Below are 26195 nucleotides of genomic sequence, written 5' to 3' on the forward strand. Positions count from 1 at the left end.
TCTTCCCTTTTCCTTTAAAACGAAAGGTCAGCCAAGCGTACGATGCTCACAACGCAACTGCGCAACTGCTTAATCATAACTGGTCCAGCTACAGCTACCGGTTAACAACTGAAAAAGAAAAACCGGCAGCATTTGATACAAACCCCGAGGGGCTCCAAGGCCGAGAGGCCGCGCTGCCGGCGGCAGGAAGCGGCGGGGGCAGGAAGAGGCGGGCGGGAGCGGCGGCGGGGCCGCTCCGCCAGGGCCGCTGCGGGGGGGGCGGGGCGGGGCCTGCGCGCCGCCCCCCCGCGCCTCCCGGCAGCCCTCGCGCGGCGCGGCCTTGCGGGGTGCGTGCGGCGCGGGCGCCTCGGCGGCTCCAGAAGATTCCCGGGGGCGACGGGCGGCATGGAGGAGGAGGCGGGAGCGGCATCGGGAGCGGCCCCGCCGCGGTGAGCGCCGTCCCCGGCCCTGCCTCCCCCGCGGCCCCGCCGCCCGCCCGCCCGCCCGCTGACGGCGTTGTGTTTCCTCGGCAGGTTCTCGGACGCGGACGTCGACCGGGACCCGGGGGCGGCGGCGCAGGTGAGGGCCGGGCCAGCCCGGGGGTGGGCGGGGGTCCCCCGTGAGCCTCGCTCAGGTGAGGTCGGGCTGCGGGGGAGCCCGGCGCAGTCCTGGCACAGTACTCGTGCTGCCTGTGTGGCAAAGAAGGGGGGCGGGGAGCAAAACAAACCAACTTTCTCTTCCGTGTAGGGAGATGGTAGTTCACATAACTGAATCAGTTAAGAGTTGTGGGTGTAAAAGCCCTAGGTTTATTGACGAAAGGTATTCCATTTTAGTTTTTATTTTGCCCTGCTCTGTTTTCTTCCTCTCCCTATAATTTGTGGGCACCGCGATTGATCTTCCTTTCCTTTCCTTTCCACATAAAGTAATTTTTATATAGTGAGAACGATCACTCACTGGCACATCCTCCCCACGGACGTGGTAGAGTCCCCATCACTGGAGTTTTTCAAGGCACAAGTGGACAGGTTCCTAGATACTCTAGTCTAGGGTGCCTTTCCCATGAAAGGTTAGATGAGATAATCCTTCGAGGTCCCTTCCAACCTGGCCTCTTCTATGACTTCATCAGTTAATATGTTTTAGTGTGCTTTCTAAGGTTATTTTTACTTAGAACAGCTGGTTGATGAGAAGACAGAACTGGAGGGTGGATAAGTATTTCTATTTAACTACTTGGGAGGGGAGAGGATGTAAATGGTTAGCTCTGCTTGAAGAGAGTGGGTGGTAGAACCATAAAATGATACTAAATTATCTTTCCACAAAGAAAATGGTGAAGCTAAATTTTTCAGTTCTTTGGGGTTTAGGCTGTAACTTGTAGAAGTTTTTCAAAAGATAAATGACGTTTAAGAACCAGTTTGGAATATCCATCTGGCATAATGAAACTAATTCAAGGACTAAAAAAAAAGTAAGTTTCACATTTTGTGCTTAAAAAACCACCAGCAAACAAACCAAAAATCCCTGACACCAAAAGTTCATCAGAAGTATTAAGGAATACTGTCAGAATGTGGTTTTGTATTTTTTCCTGGATTAACATAGTTGTTTTGCTTTTCTAGCTTATATTTCAGTTCTTTGTGCATTCAGTGCTTCAGAACATTATGTAACACATTCTATAGGCATTATTTAATACCTGACACAGTAATACTGGTGTCAGTTGTTAGGCCTTGTTTTCAAATTCCTGGATTGAGCAGGCAGATTGTGCTTGGTGGTCTCTGAACTACTAAATCCCACAGTTCAGAGCAGCCTTTTGCTGACTTAGGAGCTCAGGTCTCCAGGTACTACACCATGTTTGCATGGTCTTATGTGTAGTCTCTGTGTTCACGTGCTTAATATTTCTAATCTAGGAGGTGATTCTGTAGAAATGATGCTGTGTAATGCTTCCATACCTGGCTAGGCTTCTGTCCAGTTGGCCTGGCATTTCTGCGTTGTGTCCTTGGGATTTTCGATTCCTTTAATTCCTGGAGATTGTGCTTTGGCTCTCTGCACTTGGGTCTGATGCAATTGAAATACTGTCTGAATGATAAAGCTGTGAACTCAGGAATGACTTCTTGTTTTAAGTTGAAAAAGTAGGCTACTTTGTGGTGACAGAAAGCACCTCTAATTAATGTAAACTTTTTATCAAATTTTCCAGTGTATTTAGAAACAGATTTGCAATTTAGTCGCATGGTAAGGGCCTTTAGAGTCAAAATATGCAGAAAGCACATACTTGAGTGTGAGGACAAAGTCCAAACTTGTTCTAAGTAACTGTTGCTGATGTCCATAATCTGAGTTCCCAGTGCTAGTCCGGTTTTACTCGGCTTCTCAAACAGCTTACAGGAGTTACTTTCTCCATGTGTGTGTGCCTGAATGAGGTGTGGTGACTTACTAATAAAAACCACACAAAGGGAGAAATTTCACACTGTTGAAAATGCTTGGCTTTGGTTTGGTTTGCTTTCCTGGGTTGAGGGTTAATTTTGTAGGAGAATCCATTCATGTGTTGCTGGCCCTAATCAGTGCATCTGTCATCAGCATAAATCACAGGAAATAATATCTGGGGGAGAGGTAATCTGTCAAAGCAGTTATTCTGCATCTGTGGATGTGCTTTTAATGTTCAATGTCAGACCCTGCTTGGTTTTGAATGTCAAAAGTACTTCATCTCTCAGCACAATACAAACTAATTTTGGTATGTGGGTTGCCTCACATCCCTGCCATGTGGAATACCTGTAGCCATGGGTATTTTCATAATGACAACTGCTTTTGAATGTCTTTAAATCTCAGGAAGGCATGGGTACAATTAGATCAAGTTACAGCTGTCTGCTGCCTGCCCCTTTCTTCAGAGACCCCCCAGGATTTAGATTTATGTGCTGTACCTCCATGCAGGTGTATGTGTCTTACATAGTAAGAACTCGTGCCACTGCTAGAAGCAGCTCTTCTGGCCACGTAACTGCTAGGTGGCATAAGCACTTCATGTGACATCTGTTAGACAGAAAAAGACACTGATCTGAATTAGAACTAAGGCAAGTCCTCCCTCCCTTCTTTTTTCTCTGGCTTGGTGGGACAGAGTTTTGGCAACTGTGCTGTACAAATATTTCTGCAGGTGTAAAGCTTGTATCTTAGCTACATTCACACTTGCTAGATTCCGGGTGGAAGTCTGAGTAGAAGTCATCTTAGCAAACAGAGTTACTGTACTGTAGCAATGCACTGTAGTGCCTTTTGAAAGAATGACTGTCTTCTAGCAAAGGGAAGAACTCTTACCAATGAGAGAATTGGAGATGCTTTTTCCAGGTGTGTGCTTCAAGTCACTGTGATTTTATTCTCTGTGCAAAGTCATGAACTTTTCTTAGAGAGAGCAATGTATAATTATTTCAATCCATATATCCAGTGATTCCCTTAACAAAGGACTACTTTATGCTTATTTCCATTGTGCAGTAATATCTTCTCTGAGCCCTGTGTTCCATAAATCTTTAATTCTCCTGCTTTTGTGTTCAGCATAAACTGAAACAATCTCTTATGCACTGTAATATGTGTAATATGGTATTTCATAGCGTCTTATCTCCACACAACTGTTTGACATACTGTGCATTGACTTCCAAATTCCTGATACTGCACTTCTCTCTCAAATCCAGCAGATCTGTGTACAAGTATCTGAGAATTGTAGGAAGGTCTTTGGAATAGAGAGGATCATCTGTGTTAGACTTCATGTTTAGAGCATTTGAAATCCCACTTCCTTTGCAGTAAGAAACAGTCTGCTTGAATTTTGTATAATTGGCAGGTTCCTTCAGGCTCTGATGTTTAGCTTTGCACTTGAGAACTAAGCAACAGGTAAACAGAAATGCCAGTTAGGATTTTATCTTCTGAATTGTCTCTTAGTTAACAGAGCTTGATACTGTGTTTTTATGAGGATTTCTGAAGTACCATTTCATATTTTTTTATGTGTGTTTACAGGAACTGACAACAGCTTTGGAAAAGAATCCAGATGATGCCGAATATTATTGTCAACGAGCTTATGCTCATATTCTTCTAAAGAAATATGCAGGTAACATCTTCAGTCTAAGAATCCTTTTACAAATATATCATAAGACCTGTTTTACAGGAGGTGTCTTCAATCTGAAGCCAAATACAGTAACAAGAGAAGGCATTATCTGTAACTTAACAGGCTGCTTTTGGTATTAGTACATAATCTTGTAGTTTTCTTAGATTGTTTTGTTTCAGCAAAGCTTTCAGTGAAATGGGTTTTCTAGAGTCCCAGCTTTCTATTTGATTCCAGCCTCGTATTATCTTGGCAGCTTTTTGGAAGTAGATTTTTTTAGGCAGATTTTGAGATTTTTGTGTTGTTAAGTGTCTTCCATTGTTGTGTCCTTGGTAGAGACTGAATCCTGTCGTGGTAGGAATGTGAAAAGTGAATAATGCCTGGGAAAAAAATTAACTGAATAAGATCTGGTTTATTTTTTCTTGCCAGTAAAAACCAACCAAACAGAATCACACTTCAGATCTAAGCAGAGGATTTCACTAAATAAAAGTCATGCTACATCTTACATAAGAGCTCTGCAGCTCCATGAGGGATTCATGTATGGCAGTCGTGACTAGATTTAATTCAGTGTGATTTGTGTGCAAGATAAGAAAGATAACATAGTACATCCTGGAAAAAATTCACTACTTAGAGACTTGACAATTCACTGCTTTTTATAATGTTACTATTATGTTTCTCAACTTTAAACTGACTTTCAACAGATGCAGTTGCGGATGCAAAGAAGTCTCTAGAACTCAACCCAAATAATGCTGTAGCACTTCTTAGAAAAGGGTATGTATCATTTATGGTACTTTGGGAATGTTGTGATAATCTGTAGGTCAATACTAGAGTTTGGGTTATGGTTCTGTGCAAGCTTTTTACAACACTGAGAACGAGTAAGTTCAATGCCATGCTGCTTGCAACCCACTTGTAATAAAGCCATTTAGTTTGGGGTGGTTATCTTAATGCCCTGGCCTTTTCAAAAACACACCTTTTGGGTAATTTAAATTCTTACATGTCATTTTAACCAATGCAGCGTGATATCTGTAGAATGTGGATTACTGAAAAGTAATCACTTTTTTCTTGTGTTTTTCTTTATTTGTGTCAGGTTAGGTGAATATCATATCAAAAATTATGCATCTGCTTTAGAGTCTTTCAGAGAGGGACAGAGGTTGGACAGTAAGTATTAAAGTTTCTTGTGTGTACAGTACTCCTTATGTTAAAAAAATGGGTAATGTGTTAGATTAAAATGGAGACCAAAGATTTTTTTTTAAAGGCTAATGTATTGGGTCCCTAACATCAGTTGTCTGGCTTTTGGGAGCCTTTATGCAGTCACTGCATGGAAGTGTTAAACTGTTTAAAAAGGTGTATTAAAGTTCTTAGCAATTAGTAGCTGGAGGTCTTGAAGATAAATAATGTCAATGTTGTAGTGTTAAGTGTGATAAAAAAGCTTTTGAATAAAGCAGGTTCCTTATGTATAGCTGGAACTTCTTCTTAAACAGTTTGACAGACCAGTCTTAAAGAATGTCCAACTTGGCAGGTATTCAAACTGACAAAATGGATTTTTACCTTGCATTACATACCACTTAATTACAGAAGCAGATTTATTATCTCTCTTTTTTCTTCTTACAGTGTTGGCTTTCCAGCTGGACTTGGGCACTTTTTAGTTTGGGAGCACTTAGAACTTTTTTAAAACCTGACTTTATTTGATAAGCAGGAAAAGAATAGCTTAAAACAGAAAGCTTTGGTAGAAGACAAAAATCTTTGGGGAAGCACAAAACAAAGCAATTGCAGGATGATTGTGACTCCTTTCTCTCCTCTCCTATCCCCCATTGTAAATAAAACCTTCTCCTCTCTTCCAAACAGCAAGAGAAAATGGTAAAAAAAACACCTTGAAAGGTTACACAGAGCAAAGTGCACTAATCTGAGAAGAACTGTCATGGTCTCAGATGTTTTCAGTGTGTTGTCTTACCTGTAATAGTAGTGGCTGGGACATGTAGGCTTAGCAAAAATTTAATTACTTTGCCTCTCCCAAATAAATGATCTAATCCTCTCATTTTAAAGTGGAGTTTCATGGACGTGTAAGCTAATTTGTGCTTGATACCAAGTGATCATGCTCCTTATTACTTTTGTGCTTGTTTAGCCTCTTCTTTCAGTGCATTAAGTCTGCAGAAACCTAGTATTTTTAAAGTCTTTCCCCCTGGATGAATGTGTTGAAATGGCCCAACGAAGGGTCTGAGTGCTGAAGCCACCAAAAGTGAAGTGGCAGAGCAGTGCTGGGCCAGCGGAATGGTGGTAGAAGGGGGATGTGGTGAAATTGCAGCAACTCAGCTGTCAGTTTAGGCTGCCTTGGAATAGGAGTTGAAAATAAGAAATTTCATTAAGTTCTTTGTTAGTTTGGATAACTAAGTAGTCTCTACTAGTTTCACAGTAGAGAGACAGGTTTGTCTTTGCAGTCTAGTCAAGTTCTCTATTTAGTAACTTTCTGTGAAAGGAAGAGTTTCCTTCCACTGACTTAGGTAGTTTTCCTTACTTGGGAGGTAACTTTTTGTACATCTCCAAGCTCGTCGTTGCTGAATTTAATTGAATGACTAATCTTTATTTTTCATCCTCTTGCCCCACCCCAGGCAACCAGTATCACTTTGAGGTTTTTCATGTGCATGGGTAACCTTACAGTCTATTTATGCTGTAGAGTACAACACAGAGCTGCAGATATCTTTTTAGATAAGTCAGTGAATACCAGGATCCTCTTGGCTGTTTCAGAATCCCTGAAATCCCACATCCTTTCCTGTGTTGAATTGCTTCATTTCTACCTGTTTAAATTTAATTTGCTGTTGTTTTGTTGCTTACGCAGTTGAAGTGTTTCTGAAGCTTTGCACTTCCTGATTACTCCCGTATCTGAAGATACTTTCTGCTGTGCTTCCTCTATCTCATTACAAAATTCTGTGGCCTGCTGCGAGATGAGGAGTCTCCTGAAAGCCTTTTCTAAATTACAGACTTAGTTGATTCTCTTTCATATATTACCTAATTTGCTGGCAAGTTTGTGTCTGTAACAGAATTTGCCTTTGTGGAATGTTTCATGGATCCCAGGTGGAAACAATTGTGAGCATAGGCATTTTGGCAACACAATTAACTTCCAGTTAAATGCAGCTAATGCAAAATGATCAAAGCACAGAGGGAAAATTTACCACATACACTAAGCAGGCGATGAAGAGACTGCAGCTGTTGCTGCCTTGGGAAGAATTGCTGTGGTGGGGAATTCTTTGCTGGCAAAGCTGGTTTCTTTGCCACACAAGTGGGCAGAAGTACGTGGATACATGTTTCTATTCTTTGCTAATGTAAGAGCTGTTTTAAATCTCAATCTAGAATGCTGACAACTATGAGCTTCCTACTTGTGCTCGTCACTGGTAGGACTGACAGGCCCAGGGTACCACAGCAACCTTCCCATTGCCCACCTACAAGGATATGGAAATAGGACTTGATGTGATGAGCTGTGGAATGTACAGTGTTTCTTTATTTTACAAAAGAACCTTAGAAAGCAATACTCCTTTTGCTCAGCCGTGCGATGCATGCAGACTTTTGCAGTTCCTGTTGCCTTAGTTGAAGAACGAGTGTAATCTGGTACTCTTCAGTATGCTTTGTGGATTTAGGACAATTATATTCAATTTTTCTTGGATTTTTTGCTCTGACCACTGAACTAATTTAGTAAAGGTGGAATGTGGCAACTTTTTAAAGAAACTTCTTCCTTTTCTTGTATTCTAAGAGTTAGTAGATTTAGTAAGCAAAGACCCAGTTAGGTTTTCTGAACTGCAGATATTTGTAGAAATTGTTTATTAGTTCTTTGGGAGGATAATACAATTTTAGAGAAAAAAATTTAATTTGCCTCAAATTATAAAATGTGCTGGGATACAGGGAAAGAGTGTGGTCTTCTAGGAAAATAGGGGCATTAATGCTGGGCTTACTTTTGAAGTTTGTATTGCATAGCAATCTAGTCATAGGCCATGGCTAAAAAGAGAATTCCTTGTCTGCTGATGAGGGAGGCCAGATTAGTGGAGACCTTACTTAGACTGCAAAACTTGAAAGTCTTTTTAGGTTACCATGCTAAGTTTTGAAAATAATGATTAATTTAGGTTTCAGGGCTGCTGTGGAGCTCATATAATTCTGTGCTCTGGCCAAAAGCAATATTGATTTTGAACTTGCGTGTGCTTGCTTGGGTGTTTTTACTATTGCGTTCCAAGTATCTCCAAGACTGAAGATTCCACAGCCTCCTTAGGCAGCCTGCTTCAGGGTTTGCCCATTCTTCTAGTAAAAAATTTAGATAACTCTTTAAGATGTGTGGTCGGATGGTAGAAGAAAAGTGGAGATGAAATGGCTTGAGGAGTGGGATAGTGATTTTGTGACCTAAGCTGCACCTCAAAATTTATGTACATTTTGTATTTGGAGGGTTGGAGTACCTTGTATAGCTGCAGTGGAGTCAGATTTGGTGTTATGTGTGTGCTTACTGGGAACTCTTTTGTCGAGCTTCTTGTGTTCTTTGCCTGATAGTTGATAATGTGAATTCACTTGTAAAACGAGAAAAAGTTCAGTTATTCTTAGTAGTTGGTCAGTAATGTTGCCACATTTTTACTTTCTTCACTGTGAAATATTTTTTGGGAATATTGTTGAAATAAGATGATTGCTCTGTTGTTATGGAGCTGTCTTTTTAGCTATTTTCCAGTGAATTCATTTCTGTCTGGGAAGCTTGCTTCCAGGAGAGAATACTTGGTGTTTGTGAAATGTTGCACAGCTTTGGGTTGTCAACACAACAGGCCATCTCTCCTGACATTTCTCTGGAGAGGAAGTGTGTGACCGTTTGAAAAAATAATTTGAAGAAAAATAGAAAAATGTGTAGAACTGTACTTCTTGCTTTCTGAACAGTTACATAGGGATTGAACAGACTGGAAAGCGATAGCATATTTGTGTCAGTCAGTCAAAATCTAGTCTCCTACAAATTAATTAGAATTTAATTGAATATAGCATATAGTGGAGTTGTACAAAAATACTTAAAACCTAAGTGGAATGACAGAGCTTACAAGAAGATAATAGGAAATAACACGTTTTTTAGTAAATTGATATAAGTTTGGGATGGATTTGTTCCAGTTGGCAACTGAGAGGAATTTTTCTTCATGCAATGCATGTAGTGCTTGAAGAGTTTTAATATTATTGTGTCTGATCTCTTCTAGATGTAGATGATGCCTTTACTATTTGGATTAAAAGATGTGAAGAAACACTGAATGGTAAGAAAAAACACATATATTTTTTAAGGGATTTGATATGCCCTGTGCTTGGAAGCTGTGTTATGTTTTTCAAAGATTCACTGCTTTCCTCTTATGTAGAACAAAATAATTTGTTTTTTCTTCTTTAGAAGTCATGTTTTTCTAACTCTTGTTTCTCTTGGAGTAGACACCCGTAGCAGATTTAGAGGAACATTAGTATTGGGTTTTTAGTGTAATAATTAGCTGTGCCAGGAGAGTACTTATTTAAAGATTAGACAATCATAATTAATTTTAACTTATTTTCATACACAACTGCAAACTAATTTTAGCTGTAGAAGTGTGTGTCAGCTTGCTATCTAAAGCCTACATTAAAGTAAGTTTTCAAGTCTTGCAGAAGATGAAGTTGGAAAGAGGTAGAAATTTGGAGATTTTACTCCTTGATTCCATGTGGAAAGTACCATGGGTGCTAATGGCTGTTCTGGTGACTTAACCCGTGGCAGTCACTGAGTGTGAGCAGTGTTTTCTTTCATACCTTCCTATGGACAGACAGCCCTGACAATCAACTCATCCACAGAGCTAAAATTGCCTGGGGATTTTCATGAGAGAGAGCAGAATAACTCATATAGTTTTTTCCTCCATCTGTTGTGACTTTCCCTTCTCTCTGGGCTGCTCACTGGGGAACGGGACAGTAGAACAAGTTTGTGTCAGTGTGTTGATTAAAACCCAAATAAAGGAGAACCCTTTTGTGTTGTGTAGGGATGAGCAGATTTCTGCTTCCTGAGACATTTTTTGTCATGAAGCTAGGCTTAATTTTATTTGGAGGAATTAGATGAGTGATTGGCATGCACAGTCTTTTTTACAGAGTTACTTTGGGTGACAATTTCCTCTGAAAGAGGTTATACTACACTTTTTTTCTTAAATGTCACAATTGTATTTTGCAGTGTTTTATCTGGTGCAACTGGGTTCTCCTGTTTTATCCTGAATATTCACTGTCTTGTCTTTCTTGAGCCATTTTTTTAATTCTGGGATACACCAGCAAAACAAAGCAAACAAACCCACCAACAAAGCAGTAACTCTGATTTCTTCATTGCAGCTTAATTTTTTTTTTTTTAATCTCTTTTTGTCAGTGTGCGTTATAAAGAAGCAAAGGGAAAGTTTGTTTGTTTTCAAACATACTTAATCTGAAATATTAAGTATTTTGGAAAAAAATACTTAGAAGAGGGGATACTGAGCTATAGTTTAGATACAAGTATTACAGTATATTTAGGGTCATGTGAATGAATTTCTCTGCCAAATTTTCAAATTTTTCATTCCCCAGTGGGGTTTCCCTGGCATGAGATAAAAATGTGGTGAGAGCTTTGTGCCATTTCTGTGGATGGATGGATGATAAACCTAGTGCAGACTCCCAGAAAGGGATTTTTTTAAACTTTCGTTTCCTGTGATGTTGTTTTCATTAAAAAAGGCCTGTATCAGTTTCAGGTAAGCAAGGGAATGTAATGGAAAGTTTGTTGATTCAGTTAATCAGAACATGCTTTATATTAGAGTTGTTGGTTTGTGCAAGTTGCTGATTGAAGTCTGATTAAGAAGTAAAGTGTCATGAAAGCAAAGTACTAGAGGTAGAACTGATGTGTTTTTACTTCCTCTGCTCTTGAGACTGGAGTAAACGCAGGATGTCTGGAGTAACTGAAGCAAGCTAGAATAAGATTGTGCCTTGTAAGTTTAATATATCTTTTTCTGAAAATGCAACTCTTTTCTTTTTGCAGCATCACAGACAGATTTGGTAAGATGTTTTCCTCTAATATGTTTACTATTATGACTTTTTTGTTAAGCTAGAGTATATTTTCTGCTTCAGTGGTTTCACTTCCAAGCTTTAAAAAGAATTTTTCCTATTGCATGCAATTCTGAAGGATTTAACTTTTCTTCTAAACATCATAAGTGTTTTGTTTGAGACCAAGGTTGCAAAATTTGAAACTTGAAAGCTCTTAGGAATGGTTAACAAATCTGGCATTTACTGTGCATTCACTGAGGTAAATTTTAAATTTCTGGCTTGCAGTCTGCAGCCTAATTTACAAATTAACCAGTTGTGGTTAATTGTTTTGTCAGTACTAACTTGATTGGGACTGTTAAAAAGTAACTTTTTTTTTCCCAGAAGCTTGCAAATAGTTTATGCAGTTTTTTTTCTGTTGTAACCTGCTCAGCTTTCAGTTTCCTTTTTTTTTATTGTAAGTCTTCCCAAGAAATGTTGAAATTGACCTCTCCTTTTGTGTGGTTTTTTTTTTCCCTTGGGACAAAAAAAAGGTGGACTTTGTATTGGATATTCTGCTCCCTCTTTAATAGTTACCTAATTTTTTTACATTTTAAGAATAGGGCAGAGGAGAAAAACGTACAGGAAGCATGGTGGTAGTATCTGAAGAAAAATCTTAAAATTAAAATTATTTTATGTTTAAAAGTTAAACCTGGAGTTCTCAGACTTACTTCAAGTTTCCTTCATGATTTATAGATTAGTAGCATAGTCACTGGATGTTTTCCAGGTATACATCTTATCCAGGAAGAAATGAATTTAAGCTGAACTTAATTGCTATTTATAAAATATATTCTAGTTACAGACTGACATCTTTAATGTAAATTGAAACTTTTAAATTTGTAATCTGCTGTAAGTGACCTAACAGTGAAGAGCTTCACCTGCAAGTTAATGTTCACACATAAATCAAGGAAGGGTGGAGCAGTCAGAATCAAGAAAAGGGGAGCAATCGGTGAAAATTATTTGTGCCTTGAAAAGTACTTCGTGGTATATTTTCACTTACACTGATGTAACTTTCTTTCCAATTGAATGTGCTTCAACTAGAATATACAGCAGCAGCCTCTGCCACCAAAGATCAAGTAAGTTGACTTCAGCTTTACTGTGAAGTTTAAAGTAATTGACATATAGCTATTCTTTGGCTTGGGGATTGGAGTAGCAGGATAATGACTGTAGAAGGGTTTTTGGGGTAATTTTAGAAACGTGGCAGTCCAAGTGAAGTGTTTCTCAGTGCCATCACTTTTGTTCAGACTAAATGGTGCTTTCAGGAGGTTAAACCTAACCAGGAAAGAGGGGAAAATAGCATCAGCATTCTGGCTTCTGTTTTCTCATTCTCATGCTGAGCTTAACTCAAAGCCTGTTCCATTGTGGCTGGTACAAGTAATGTTTTTGAGATATGTTAAAGATGCTGAGCTAAAAAGTGAATGGGTTAAGAAAGTGATCTAATTTTATATACTGTGTGATCTAAAAAAAAAAAATTATTCCTTTTTTTTTTTAAAGATATGACTGGTACCAAACAGAATCTCAAGTAATTGTGACCATAATGATCAAGAATGCACAGAAGGATGATGTCAGTGTGCAGTTTTTGGAGAAAAAGGTGATTTGTATTGGTTATTGATACTCATCCCTAAATTCCCTGAGATGTACTACTCAAGCCAGTGAATATTATATGCTGCAGTAGCATGAAAAGAGTGGGGCGGGTGGTGTTCTGCCTGAGCTTCTCTTATGTACAGTTGTGCTGCACATGAGTGTGTGCCCAGTCAAGTGATTTGGGATCAGTGACCACAGCAGTGTCCATAGGACTTAAGCAGTATGAGGTGGGCATCCTGCAAGGGAACATCTGGTTTTCAGCTGCCTGTGTGTGTGGAGGGGAGGGGGAAGAGGTGATCTGGATTTAAAAGGTTAGACTATGCATGTGTCTGGAGCTGGCTTGGGCAGAGACAAGGTATTCTCAAAACAGGTATGAACGAGTAATATTTTGGATTGGATAGTTACAGAAATAGACTGAATATTTCTGGGTGGGCTTTTCTTCCTTTTGGCATTGCTAAAATTGTAGCAGCAAAATATATTTTTTAAGGAAGTACAGTAATCTCTGTAATGAAGTACCATATGTTGTACCAATGAATTCAATGTTTTATTTAGCTGACAATATTGAAGAGTTAGTCTCATTCTCAACTAACTTGATACTTCATGAAATACTTGGTTATTGTTATCTGCTTTAGGTTGTTAAAATCGTCTGAGCACTTGTTCTGTAGCTTGCGTGTATTAGAAGTTGCAGATTGTTTTCATGTTCCATTATTAACATGTTGATACTCCATTTGTTATAATTCCTTCCTTTAAGGCTTCAGATCAAGCTGACAAAGATAGTAGGCTTTCTGAGTCCATGTAGCAAGAGTTGAAATCTTCTATTGATTTTCTAGTGTATTTTAGAAAGACCTTGTCCAATGATGCAGTAGTGTAATGGAATGGTCTGAAGGGATATTAATTTAATCACTTAATCTCTGTGCGAAATCCTTTACTTGAAAATGGAGCTGCTGTCAAAGATGACCAGAGATATGTTTTCAACTTAAAACAGATGAATGCATCAGTGAGACTTCCATCAGGTGAAGACTTCAACTTAAAGCTTGATCTTCTTCATTCTATAGTGCCAGAGCAAAGTACGTTTAAAGTGCTTTCAACAAAGGTAAGCTCCTTAAAGTGTGAATTGTTTCTTGGACTATTCCAATCCTGAAAATGTTTCTGTTCTATTGTCTTGTCTCTCTGCAACAGTCATAATATCTTGCTTTTCATACAGAAATGCTTTTTCTTTCTTCAGAGTGTCTGTTGGCTGGTGGGAGGCTTTCTAAACTTGTACAAATATCAGAAATGGTAATATGATGGTGCCTATTGAAGTGCAAATGATAGAGTTATGTTGAGGATTCTTTCACTTGTTGCTAGAGAAAGAAGACTCTGATTTCACTGTTAGAATTGAGGTATTAGAAAGCATGAATGCCCTTATACAAAACTTCTAGGAGGCAGTCTTGCCTGGTGAAGCATTGTTATCTTTGTGTGCCCAAGAAATAAAAGTCAGACTTGGAAGATTTTGGTGAAATAGTTCTCTACCCTTTCATGGCTTCTTGCTGGTGAAGGTTAACCGTGCGGTTAACTGTCCGTGGCTTTTCGGGAGAGCATATTCCATGCTGTTCCTGGAAATAGTACGTGCCTGGAGACACTTGAAAATGGGATGGTGTGAGAGAATGCTTCTGTCTCAGCAGTTTGCTTCTTTTATATTACAAGTATAGAAAAATAAGAAACAGGGATCTGGCCTAGCATTTCTTGTTGGCATAATGAATAGACAGACATATGCTTTGTCCACAGAGCCAAGCCGGAATCCCCAGTGCTGGAATTTAATGCTGATTGTTCTCTTGTATTTCAGCAGTGGTTCTGAAGAGCTTATGGAAATTCTCTTGTGTACTCGTGTTCCAGTTTACCTGTTTCATTCTCAGAAAGGCACCTATAATAGTTCTTGCATCATTTCATGGAAGAGGGGCTTCAGGATGGCAGGAGAGGATTACCACAGAAAGTTGGTCTTGTTTTTCCACTCCTTGTGAAAGAAACCTGGGCAGGTTGTGTGATTGAGCACTTTACTTATCCCCCCACAGTGTAAGAGCTTACATGGCACAAAGTATGTAGAAGATCTGGTAGTCCAATAGTATTTGTATAAATTTGAGTAGAATGGGGATGGACCTTGTCTGGAAGAGTAGCTGTGAGGTCCTGTTTTCTTTATCTTACCTAGCTTGTGTTACACTTTTAATTTTGTCTTGAAATTAATTTTTTACTTTTTTCTTTTACTTTCTTAGGAAGCACTTACATGTTACTGAGCACTGTGAAATTCACTTGACTTTGTCTTTCCACACTGGCATCTCTAGCCTGGGTTTATCTCTGAAATAATCTCTAGTAGTCTAGAGCCTAGTTTGAGGTTGAACTAGTTGAACTTTGAGGTTCCAAAAGTGGGGTGAAAGCCTGAGTTACATTCAGGCAGTGTCTGAACTGTAAATATTTTGCATTTATTTTCAAATGTTACTGTTCCTAAATACTTGTGAGAGACTATTTTTTGAGACAGAACGGGTAGGAGGGAACACAGAAGGTGTTCTAACTGCAGAAGTCAATGCTTCAGCATGTTCTTACTTTTGCAGAAAGGAGTTAGTGTACATCTGTCTCTGAAGGCATAGTGAAGGAATACAATTTAAACCATGCCCCATCTGCTTCTTGTGCTGACCACCAGAGGGAGTCTGGAAGAAAAAAAATAAATAAATAAAAGCAGCTCTATGTTAAGTAGGCAAAGACTTCTTTACAGGTTTGTAATGGTTTCCTTAGAAAAATATTAAACGCTTTAAGGGAATGTGGCAGCCTTAGTGTTTGATCGCCAGAGATTCAGATTTCTTTTCTTAGCTTTGTGTATGTACTTGGCTCTTATGAGCAGCATGGAAGATAAGCAGATACTACTTTGAGTAAATTAATCTTAGATTAGAACTTCTCAAACCATTCACATATTATTTTGTAGTATTTACATGAAGTCCTTTTGTAAGGACTTGGAGGGAAAGAAATAAACTTATTATGTTCCCAATTATATGAACTTCTTACTACGCACTCCTAAAGAAGTTGAGTTTTCATGGGATAGAAACAGATCTATTCCTGCAGATTAGTAATTTCAGGTGAGAATATTATTTGTTCCTACTGCTTTATTTTGTGTTGCGGCTTTGAATGTGTGAGTCACGTTGCTGCTAGTATCGTCTAGTCATCACAGGGCAACAAAGACTGGCCTTTCTTTTTTCCTTATATGAGCAAATATATGAGGAAACAGTGGAACATATGAGTGGGTTGTGTGATGCGTAGTTTGGGTCCATGAACTTCGTACAACTCATAAATTTAATGGATAGAGAATGAAACGAGAATTGGCTGAGAGTACAACAATCTTGCATATTTTGGAACTAAGAGAAGCTGTAGAGTGTTTTCTCAATACTGCTTGAAACTCAGCATCGCTTGACAAATGCAAAGGCATAAAGGTAAAGATGCAGATTAAGGAGGAGAAAACAACCTTAACTGTATTTGCAGAACTACAAATTCTAAAGTAACTGCAAAGAGCAGACAGAACTCACAGACTCTTGAATTGGTTCTTTCAGCAAGTGTTGACAGAGGTGAAAAATACAATTACTAGCATAAGGATTGTTTCTTTTCCAGCAAGGAAATTAAAATTATACCTTTCTATCAATCCATGCTGTGTCAAGCTCTGAGATACAAAGTCTGTTTGGAAAAAAACAGTGTAACACTAGCAAGTGCTACAGAGGTGGCATAGATAGATGTCTTGAGCTGTTTCAATGGTGTCCGTTTGAGCAGAAGTAAATTACTGTTTATCATCTGCAGACATTGACTTCAAGCTGTGAACTAGAACAGGTAAAATAGTTGATGCAGACTCAAGAGCAGCATAATATGTGGATGAAGTCCAGTTTTGAGATTAAGTCTTAAATTTCTGTCTTCATACATCCTCTAGTATTTTATATTCTCAAATTGTCAACAGTTTTACAGATGATACAGGTTGTCTTTAATATTGACTGTATCTATTATTGCCATACCTTGAAGCTTTTTTTTTTTAACCTAATTAAAAATTTTACTTGCTGTTCAATAGGTAACACTGCTGACAAGTTCAGCTTTGAGTTGATTTTGGTTCCTGCTCACATTCAGTGGCACGTAACTTAAGAGTTGCCTCTTGTTCAGCATATAATTCTGATGGCCTAAGGCCTCAGGTTAATGTTTGTGTGAGAAAACGCTGGATACCACTGAATGGAGCCCTTCTCTTAAGGGTACTGCTATATCTGCATAGCATTTTGTACATTAACAGCACAGCTGATAGATCATAACTAGATCAATTGATGTTATTGATTGTAGTTGTCATCTGTCAGAGGTGTCTGACTGTAGCAATCTGATCAAGCAAAAGGTAACAGCTGCACCAAAAGGCACTGTAGAAATTTGAGATTGGTGTCTTACAAATGTAAGCTGAAAACCGTGTTGCATTCAGCATTTCACAGGAGGAAGGTACCCTTAGTGGTGCTACTTGCTTTTTTACTTCTTTCCAGGAGGGGGAGCCAAAATGTAAAGGCTGGACCAAGTTTGCTCTTTGCAAGTTGCCTGGGTGCAATTATCCTGCAGCTCACCGTGCATATTGTCATCATGCTCCCTTCATAGAAGGAAAAAGGCATAAAAATTTAAATGAGTGGCTAAATATGTTTAAGACAAAACTAGTCAATCTATATCTGTCTAGAAAATACGCCAGGAAAGTAGAAATGCACAAATAGTATAAGGATTTCTAATGTCATTAAATGTGCACAATCAGCTTCACATTCTTTTCCCTCTTCTGCTCAGTCTGTCAGTCTCTGTATTTGGGATTCCAGGGGAATATTCTGCAGTGTTCTTGGAAACTTGTGTAACATGAGCAATTTCTCTAGGTCTTCTGATGTGTTCTAGGTGATGCTTGGGGTTTTCTTCTCCTTGGACTGTGAAGAGGAGAGTGAAGATGACTGTGTGCTTTTAGCACGTATGCTTACGACCTTGACGAAAATTTGAGATGGTGCTTTCTGTTTTTCCCCTATCTACAGACAGACTGAGGACAATTACTGTGAGTTTTCAGTCTCTAGTGCCTTGGGCTTTTTGCAAGCAATGACTTGCAGCAGTGTAGTCATTTGAAAAAGTGGTAAAAAGTGGTTTCTTTACCCCAGAACTGTCCTTTAATTAGAGATCAAAGTTATGCTGCAAACCAGGGAGGTGTTAGAAAGCCTCAGCTTCCTTTACAGTTGGTATTTGTTGCTTAATAGAGATGTCTGAGGAAGAAGCACACTTTCAGCAGCTTCATGCCGAGAACATGGTTGTGTGCATCAGTGGAATGTTGGTTTTTTCCTTGAACCAATATTTTGCTTTGCAAACTCTGAAATACCTTGTGAAGCTAACTGGAACTGATGCATGTTGTTGAATGTGAGGGAAAAGGCAAAGAGTGGAACTGTTTCATACACTCTTGCACTGTCATCAGAGTCTCTATTCACAGGCAAATGTTTGCAAATAGATAAACAAGAGGAACAGATTTATTTTAACTGAAGTTGGGTTTTACCGTTGCAGTCGGATCCTTAAAAGATACTTTTTTGTTTAGGATATTTTCATTAAATTGCTTGTAGGTGCTTGAATGCAGACTTGGCTGCTGTTGTATACTTGTTTTCCCTGTGAGGCTTTCATGCAGATTGATATCTCCCATGTATATTCTTGAGCTTTTTCTATAAATTCTGAGCTAATATTTAAGTTGAATGGATAATTTTCTGAAGTTTCTTGCATCTTTTAGGCAGGACTAGTTGGAGCAATTTCTTGGATAGACCATATAGAAATCTTCACAATGATTAGCATGATATTTACTTATTTAACAATAAGTTTGATTTTTATTCTTCTGTATGAATGAAGATGGATGTGAGGAAGACATAAACTTGCTAATACTCTGAGAACTATTATTTTTTACAAGCATGTAAGTCAGTGCCCATGCTTTATTTAAATGCATATAAGAAAGCTATGCATAAGGGGTTTTATCTGTCTTGAGAACTATTGGAATAATGATGGTTTACGTGGAGAATGAAGTGACAAATAGCTTCAGAATACTAAAATGTTCTGTGTTGCTAGCTTCTCCTCTAAAATTGAAAAATTTTGTGTTGGCTATGTAATATCAGTCAGAGGAAACTTGAACCTTTTTCCCCCAGTTCTCCATAGTACATAGCTGGCAAAGAAACGAAGTAAATCCCATCTGTTGCAGTATACTCCCTATAGAATAAATTTCATAATTATTTGTGTGTGATAACACTGTAGAATTATTTTATCTTAATATATTTTGTTTAAAGTTATGGACCAAAAAGCTCAGAACTTAGCCTACAAGCAATATATAAAAGATCTTTGAATAATTAGGACACCAAAACTGTAGGCACATGTGCTCTTAGAGGTACATTTGAATAGCTCTTACATTTTTAGAAGATTGTTCTATTTTATCCTACAGAATTCATGAGATGATCACAATGACAACTCTAAACCCTTAAAATTTATGACTCAGAGAAGGCAGTCAGTAAATAACAAAGGTAGTTCAGTAAATAACAAAGTAGTTGATTAGAAACACTGAATTCTTGTTTTCATGTGTTTGATACAGCAGAACACCAGAATTGAAAGGGGGATTTTTGATGTGTCTTAAAATTAATGGCTGAGCAGTTGCTTAAGGTTTGCCAGTTCTGATTTCCTTCATCCATCTGATCAGAGCTTGACAGAAATTGGCTAGTGGTAAATGAACTTTCCCTTAGCGTGGACTGGAAAATACAAAACAGTAGAAATTAGAAAAAAACCCCAAAACTGTTGTAGTTCGTCAGTGTACACCAAAATCTCCATTTAGGGTGGAAGATAAAAATTCTTTTCCTTTTAGTGTATCTCATTTAGATTGACAATGCCTGTCTCAGAATGTAAGTTCAAGTGAAATCAAGTTCATTGGAGGTTTGGACTTTTTAACAGGAAGTATCTACCTAGAAAATAAATATTGGCTAACTAGTGTTGTTTTGATGTTTACCAAAGGGGAGAAATTATTTCTTAAAATTGAATTAAGTGCTCTTTTATGCCAGTTGTCTTAAAATAAGGTGTTTTTTCTTATTTTTATACTATCAATGAAATGGTTCATATTAGCTTTTGAGAGTAACTGTGGCATCTTTTCTGATAGCTAGCAGTTGGATTAAGCTGCAAACAAGCATGTCCAAATCCCTGATAGGCTTTAAAAAATTGATTACTTTTATGACTAGAAAGCTCTGAGTAGAAACTTACCTGTGTCCTTTCACTGTGGGTGGTGTTTCTTCTAGACAATAAATCCCTCATTTGGACCTCTTCTCAGAGGGGAAGGTTTCTCTCAAGATGGTATTTCAAACAAGTAGTGCATGAATTACTCTCAAGATTTCACGTGTCTTTCCCTTTTTGCTTTGCTCTCTTTGAACTCAAAATACAAGGGACTTCAAAGAGAAAGTGTGTTATATCTTCATTGCATTGGGATTTTTTTATAGATCTGGAGTACCATGTCCCATTTCAGGCTTGCCAGTATAAGAAGGGCACTGATGTGGTGGAGCAAGTCCTAGCAGAGGGCTGCCAAGATGGTCAGGTGGCTGCATGGCTTGAGCTACAAGGAGAAGCTGAGGAATTAGTCTTGTCCTTAAGTGGCATGCAGAGCATTTAATTTGCAGTTCAATTTTCCTGTCTTACATTCTAATGTTGGCACGAGGTACACAGGGCATACGTTTTATGAAATATAAATGTTGAATCAAAGTAGTTGGCAGAGTGTTGATGTATTTCTCTTGCCCAAGTGAATTTTTTTCAAAGGAGAGGAAAAAGCTAGCAGTACTTTTTTGCTAGATATGACACAAATGTCCATACTGATGTGTTACTTTTCTGTGTGATAGCTATCAGTATCTGTGCTAAAGCGTTCATTAAAATGCATTTATTGCCATTTGTGCATGTAATGGGGACTCGCAAAGTTGTTCCTTCTTAGATCAAATAGAGCTCTCAAGCTGAAGAAATATGTGCCTTCACAAGCAGAACTCTACAGCTTTATATTTTTTGAAAATGTGGTTGTATAATGGTATGAAGTTAATGATTTCTCTAGCTTTGCTCCTGCCTGCCACTTCGCCTAATGAGTAACTTCAATTGAAGTGGATGTAGTAGACAGAGTAGAAGTTTAATCATGTCAGAAATACATTCTGTCTCAGTTCTTCAGCTGTGTGTACTTCCAGCTTGGCAGGGTTGAAATGGTTTAGAGGTAAGAAATCTGCATCTTACACTGGGAATTAGTTTGTGTCATTTGCTTTTCCATAGGGATGTTTATCATGTAGTGCTGGCTTAGGGACAGTTTCAGAGAGGAAAATGTAAGATCTAGCAGATTAGAAAAGGAGAAGGGGGATTACTGGAGCAGCAAAACTGAAGTTCTTCCTTATTTTCTTCTTTTTATGCATGGGCAGAGTACTCTGATGAATAGCCAAAGGTCTTTATAAGGATTCGTTGAGGAGGATTGTATTCTGAGTAGAAAAAAGTCCATGTTCAGTAGCTCACATCAAGCGTTATATTGCATTAGAGGTCATTTTTGGTGTGGATTAAATAATCTCTGTTTGAGATAGTGAAAGATATTGGTGGAAAGCCTGAAGTGTAAGGGCAAGAAGAGTTAGTGTAAGAAAAACTAAACAGAGAAATAGAAAAGGTATGGGGTTGAGCAGTTTCAGTATCAAGCATTTGCTTTTTTTTCCCCCCCTCCCCTAAAACATGTTGGGGGACGCACTGATAATCACTGTAAAACCTTAACATTAGAGCCTCCTCAACTTAAGTGCACAACTCAATTGAGTCTCCTCAGGTTGTGAAGAGTTTATATAAGAAACAGAGGAGAGTTATTTTAATGCAGTACTCATATCTCACTTGTAACTAATTAGTTCCTTTGTAAGTAGCTAATTAACTTAAATGTTTGGCTCAGGAGATCCAAATCCACTGGGGAAAAAAACCTGCTAGTTCTGCCACTTGTGAAACTACTTGATTGTCTTATATGTAGATACTCAAATATTTTTTGCTTCCTTAAGCTAATCACAGAGCATTAGACTTACGAGTGTAGGTGCTAAAAAATTAACTTAAAGGTTGCAGTTTTCAAAGTTCTTAAAAGAGTCCAGTGGAGGTAGCTTTGCTGATTTCTTTTGTCTTACTGAAGAATAATTATTGGCACAGTTTGAATAATTCTTCTGCATAGTTTAACAGAAATCTCCGCATCCTTACAGATTGTGATATTAAACTCTGAAATACAGGCATTTTTTAGGGATGGTAGGTTGGGCATCCAGACTAATAGCATTTTAATTTTATTTGGTTGTTTTTGGTTCTGTGACTTTATTTTAAAAATAGATGCTCTGATGCTTAATTTGTGACTGGTAAAGTGGCTTAAAACATTGCAAATCCAACAGATGCAGGGAGTGGGAAATAAAATACACATGGGTGTTGGACTTAGAAGCTTACTGAAGCTCTCCCCTGCCTTGAAAGACATTTCATGCCTCTCATCTTTAACTTTTTGTTTTTCTCAGTACATGTTAGTGGTGGACAGTAAGTATTTAAACTTATCTAGGGAATTTGTAGCTTCTGGAGGGATAAAAAATAAAAAGAAACGTTCATAACTGAATATTCTGATTCTTAAAATCCATCCTGATTGCAAACATGGAAGCATTGAAACCTCAGTGAGCTAATTTTTTTTTTTGGTTTTGATAAGATACCTCAGTATGTTGCTTACCAGTGATTGATTTGAACAATGAATTAAATAAAGTTCAAATTTCAGATCAACATAATGCTGTGCAAGGAGCTTGCTGTTGGAATCTAAGGTTAGCTTTTACAGTGGTGCCTTTGTTCTTGGGTCTGCAGGGATCCCCGGGTTGTAGTGGCTTTAGCTAGAACTAAGAACTTGCTTCTGCCGAGCTGTTAACAAATAAGGAAGCACTGAAGTTTAGCAAGCACCGATTTCAGTTAATTAATAGCAGCATATGAACTTTGTGATGTCTCCTGAAGTGAATTGGAGTGACATTAGACAGTCCTTGTTTTGCAGACATTGTTTTGCAACTTTGTAACTCTGTAACCAAAGGCGAAGGTTAATGATGAAAAAACATTTCGGTATGGTTGTCTAAAGGGATATGTAAAGTTGTGAATAGGGCATGACATCCTTCACTTAATTTTGTTTCTCCTATGGTAATTGTAACCATATCCATTTTTAATTGCCAGTTTTGTCAATGAATACTCAACAGTTTTCTCCATAGCAGTGTTTGTTCATTGAACCAAATTAATACAGTTTCTGAAGTTCTCCAGTGGGAAGATCTGCATAGTCCCAGGGTGTTTCTCTGGTTTGTGTACTACACATCAAACATGGAATTTTTTGGTAAACGAAATGTAAACTTAGATAAAGTTGGATTTTGTAGTCTTTCAAAACTGCTGTTTATGAGAGCTGACTGCCAAGAAAGGGATGCTTGAAAGACAGTACCTTGGAGCCTGGCAGTGTGGAGACATTGGGACTGACCTTTACTTCTGGGATGTCGTAATTTACAAAAAAAATCAACTGAATAGTAAGCACAAGAAAGTTAAGTGGTCCTGAACAAAAGAGTAGAAGTCTGATAAAAAAGCTGCACAGGGACATGGGAGCTCATTTGATGAATGACTTGACTCAGCTAACGTCATCTTGTAAGGTAGGTAAATTTGGGTGTGATACAGGCTTCATATTAGTGGCTGTGTTTCTAAAACCAAATGTATGTATTTTCTTACAGCTACAGGATCCAACTTTAGAGCTGCTTGGCAGAATTGTTTGCCATCAGGATTAATTTGTTCTTTATCTTGTGTTTTGTAGGTTGAGATAAAAATGAAGAAGCCAGAGGCTGTAAGATGGGAGAAGCTGGAGGGCCAGGGAGATTCTCCTATGTTAAAACAATTTACACCAGGTTTGTTCTCTGAACTATTAAGTATTAAATGGTTTATTTGTATTGAGTGAGTTACAGTTATTAATAATAGTTTTGTGTTAAATATTGTTTAAAAAATCACAGCTTCATATTTGCAATGAACAGCCTAATAGTCTTGTTTTCACTGCCAAGAATTGACAGAAAGTCTGCAAGCCATCAGTGAAACATAGGTATTAAATTTATTCATAACTTCTGTTAGTCTGATGAATTGTTAAGGAAATGTGTTTGTCATTAATTCTGCTTATTTGTTTGGGTCCCTGTTTTGCAGTTCTGTATGCTGTGACATGCATGTGCTGTGGTTTAGGAATGGTACCGCCCAATTCAGTGCTGGGACTCTCCCAAAGGACACTGTCAGGGTCTTACTCTCCTTTCCCCTCCCCCTTTTCTTGCAGTGGGATTGAGAATTGGAGGCACAACTGGTGAAGGGTTGAGATAAGAACAATTTACTGGAAACAGCAATGAGATTAGAAAACAAACAGCAACAGCAACAACATTAATAACAAAAGGCTACAAAAGAGAGAGTGGTTTACATGCAAAACCCCGGGTGACAATGAACTGATGATGGATGGCTTCCCTTCCCCAACACCTTTTTCTTGACTGGAAGCCCTGCCTTTCTTCTGGGATGCCAGAGTGTCCCTTACTCCTGGCCCCAGCAATGATCTGAGGTGGTGTAGAATATCTTCTGGCCATGTCCACAGAGCTTCAGGCTCTGCCCCTCACCACTACTGCAAAAAATTAACTCTGTCCTGGCCATACCCAGGACAGCAGTTATGTGACCTGTTGCTTAAATAGTTAGGTATAGTTTCCTTAAGTATTGCATTTCTCTTGAAAACTAATACTTTGGGGTTTCTAATACAGATAAACATTCTGTCTTTGACAGAATTTGAATTTCCTGATTTATTGATTTCAGATTTTTTTTTAAAATTTCGCTCAACTTTTCCTGTGGGTCTAGGCTGCTGTTTCGTTTTTTTTCTGTCAGCCAATATCTCTTGCCTCATTTTGATTTTAATTATCTGTGTTGCTGTCGGCCAGCTTTTTTTATGTATGTTGGATAACAAAATTATGTAACTGTGTTTACCTAAAAATAAACTTCTGCATTTCTTAGTTTCCTTTATTTTTGTTACTGCAATGCAATGCTATCAGTTTGGAGGAATCCATTTGCATTTTCATGTCCCATTATCATCTCTGATTCATCAGGTACATGTGTCTGTGTTCTCTGCCGCTCTCAAAGTCGTGAGAAAATGCTTAGTTAACTAACACTTCTGTTTTCAGATACCCAGCACTTATACCCATCATCCTCTCACTATACAAGGAACTGGGACAAACTGGTAGTTGAAATCAAAGAAGAGGAGAAAAATGAGAAGTTAGAAGGAGATGCTGCTTTAAATAAGCTCTTCCAGCAAATCTATTCAGATGGTACCGATGAAGTAAAACGTGCCATGAACAAATCGTTCGTAAGTCTTCATTCTTTTCTCTGAAGAAATGTGTGACTTTTGCACACTGACACAATTCACTAAACTTTGCGTAAGTTAGGAAGAGCCTCTGTTACCAGAATTTTGGGCCTATAAACGAATGGCTGTGATTCTCTTGGAGATACTGGTACAGCTACTCTCACTGAAAGCTACAGGGCTGTACACTAATGAATGCGACTCTTTAAGTACAAGGTTGTGCTTTGTCACTGGTCTCTTCATTTCAATTAGTGTTATCAAAGAAAGTAGAGGTTTGGCTCATGCAGAGCTTGAAGACTTGCCAGGGGTCGAAAGGATCAAATTCCTCTTGATTGCTTGTATCTAGTTTAATTTGTAGTCTTCACAGGCAAGAACGTGACTGACCCTTTAAAAGCTTCTTGTTAATGAAGCAGCATCTCACTGTGTCCAGTAGTGATAAAAGTACTGTTGGGCTGGAGATGATGGAATGATGGCTCTGTCAAATTTTCATACGTGCACAATTTCTGTGTAATCACTGCGCTTTGAAGTTTGCTGTAAGAAATTGGCTTTTGTATTACTAGAATTCTCAGCAAACTAAACAAGCTCTTTCTCATATTGCAGATGGAGTCTGGTGGCACAGTTCTGAGCACCAACTGGTCTGATGTTGGTAAAAGGAAGGTAGAAGTAAATCCTCCTGATGACGTGGAATGGAAAAAATTCTAACCCTACTCCTGATCTTTACCATCTATGTGTTGCCATAGTCATGTACTGACCACTATGTATGGACATAGCATTCTTGGATTCAAAGCACTGAATATTCCCTTGAAAACAGGAATTGTCTTTACATTTTGCGTGCTTTAGAAATTCCTTCATCTGCAGATGTTAAAGATATACTCAAGAGTGGAATCCTATTTTATCATCTCCAACTAATTTCTGGGAATTGAGTCCATCAGTCCAAATTTTCTACCACCTTTATCAGCTCTGCTCTTTGGGATAGGGTGATCTCTAATGGCTGGTCAGGATTATTGCCTTACAGCTGGTATTTCTGTTCAATAACTTATTACATCTTGGCAATTTTGGGTAAAAACACTTTTCACAAGAGTGTTAAAATTGTTTGCTCCTTAACTCTGCTAAATAAAACTGTAAATACAA

The 26195-nt window shown here is 38.4% G+C and overlaps 1 protein-coding gene across 1 annotated transcript; it reads left to right on the plus strand.

Moving 5' to 3' along the window:
* Positions 1 to 293: 293 nt before the first annotated feature.
* SUGT1 (SGT1 homolog, MIS12 kinetochore complex assembly cochaperone) lies at positions 294 to 26195 on the plus strand. The gene is made up of 13 exons (XM_082277332.1): positions 294 to 428; positions 513 to 558; positions 3952 to 4042; positions 4738 to 4807; positions 5124 to 5194; positions 9238 to 9291; positions 11034 to 11050; positions 12116 to 12150; positions 12569 to 12665; positions 13644 to 13751; positions 23508 to 23598; positions 24889 to 25070; positions 25665 to 26195. The coding sequence occupies exons 1-13, from the start codon at positions 385 to 387 to the stop codon at positions 25764 to 25766; spliced, it is 1008 nt and encodes a 335-aa protein (XP_082133458.1). The 5' UTR covers positions 294 to 384; the 3' UTR covers positions 25767 to 26195.

This window comes from Coloeus monedula, assembly GCF_965178545.1.
Source record: "Coloeus monedula genome assembly, chromosome: 3".
Lineage (NCBI taxonomy): Eukaryota > Metazoa > Chordata > Aves > Passeriformes > Corvidae > Coloeus > Coloeus monedula.

Coding starts and splice junctions, on each gene's coding strand:
- SUGT1 (XM_082277332.1), top strand. CDS start 385: ATGGAGGAGGAGGCGGGAGCGGCATCGGGAGCGGCCCCGCCGCG. Junction 4,808..5,123: donor GTAGCACTTCTTAGAAAAGG/GTATGTATCATT, acceptor TATTTGTGTCAG/GTTAGGTGAATATCATATCA. Junction 13,752..23,507: donor TTAAAGTGCTTTCAACAAAG/GTAAGCTCCTTA, acceptor TGTGTTTTGTAG/GTTGAGATAAAAATGAAGAA.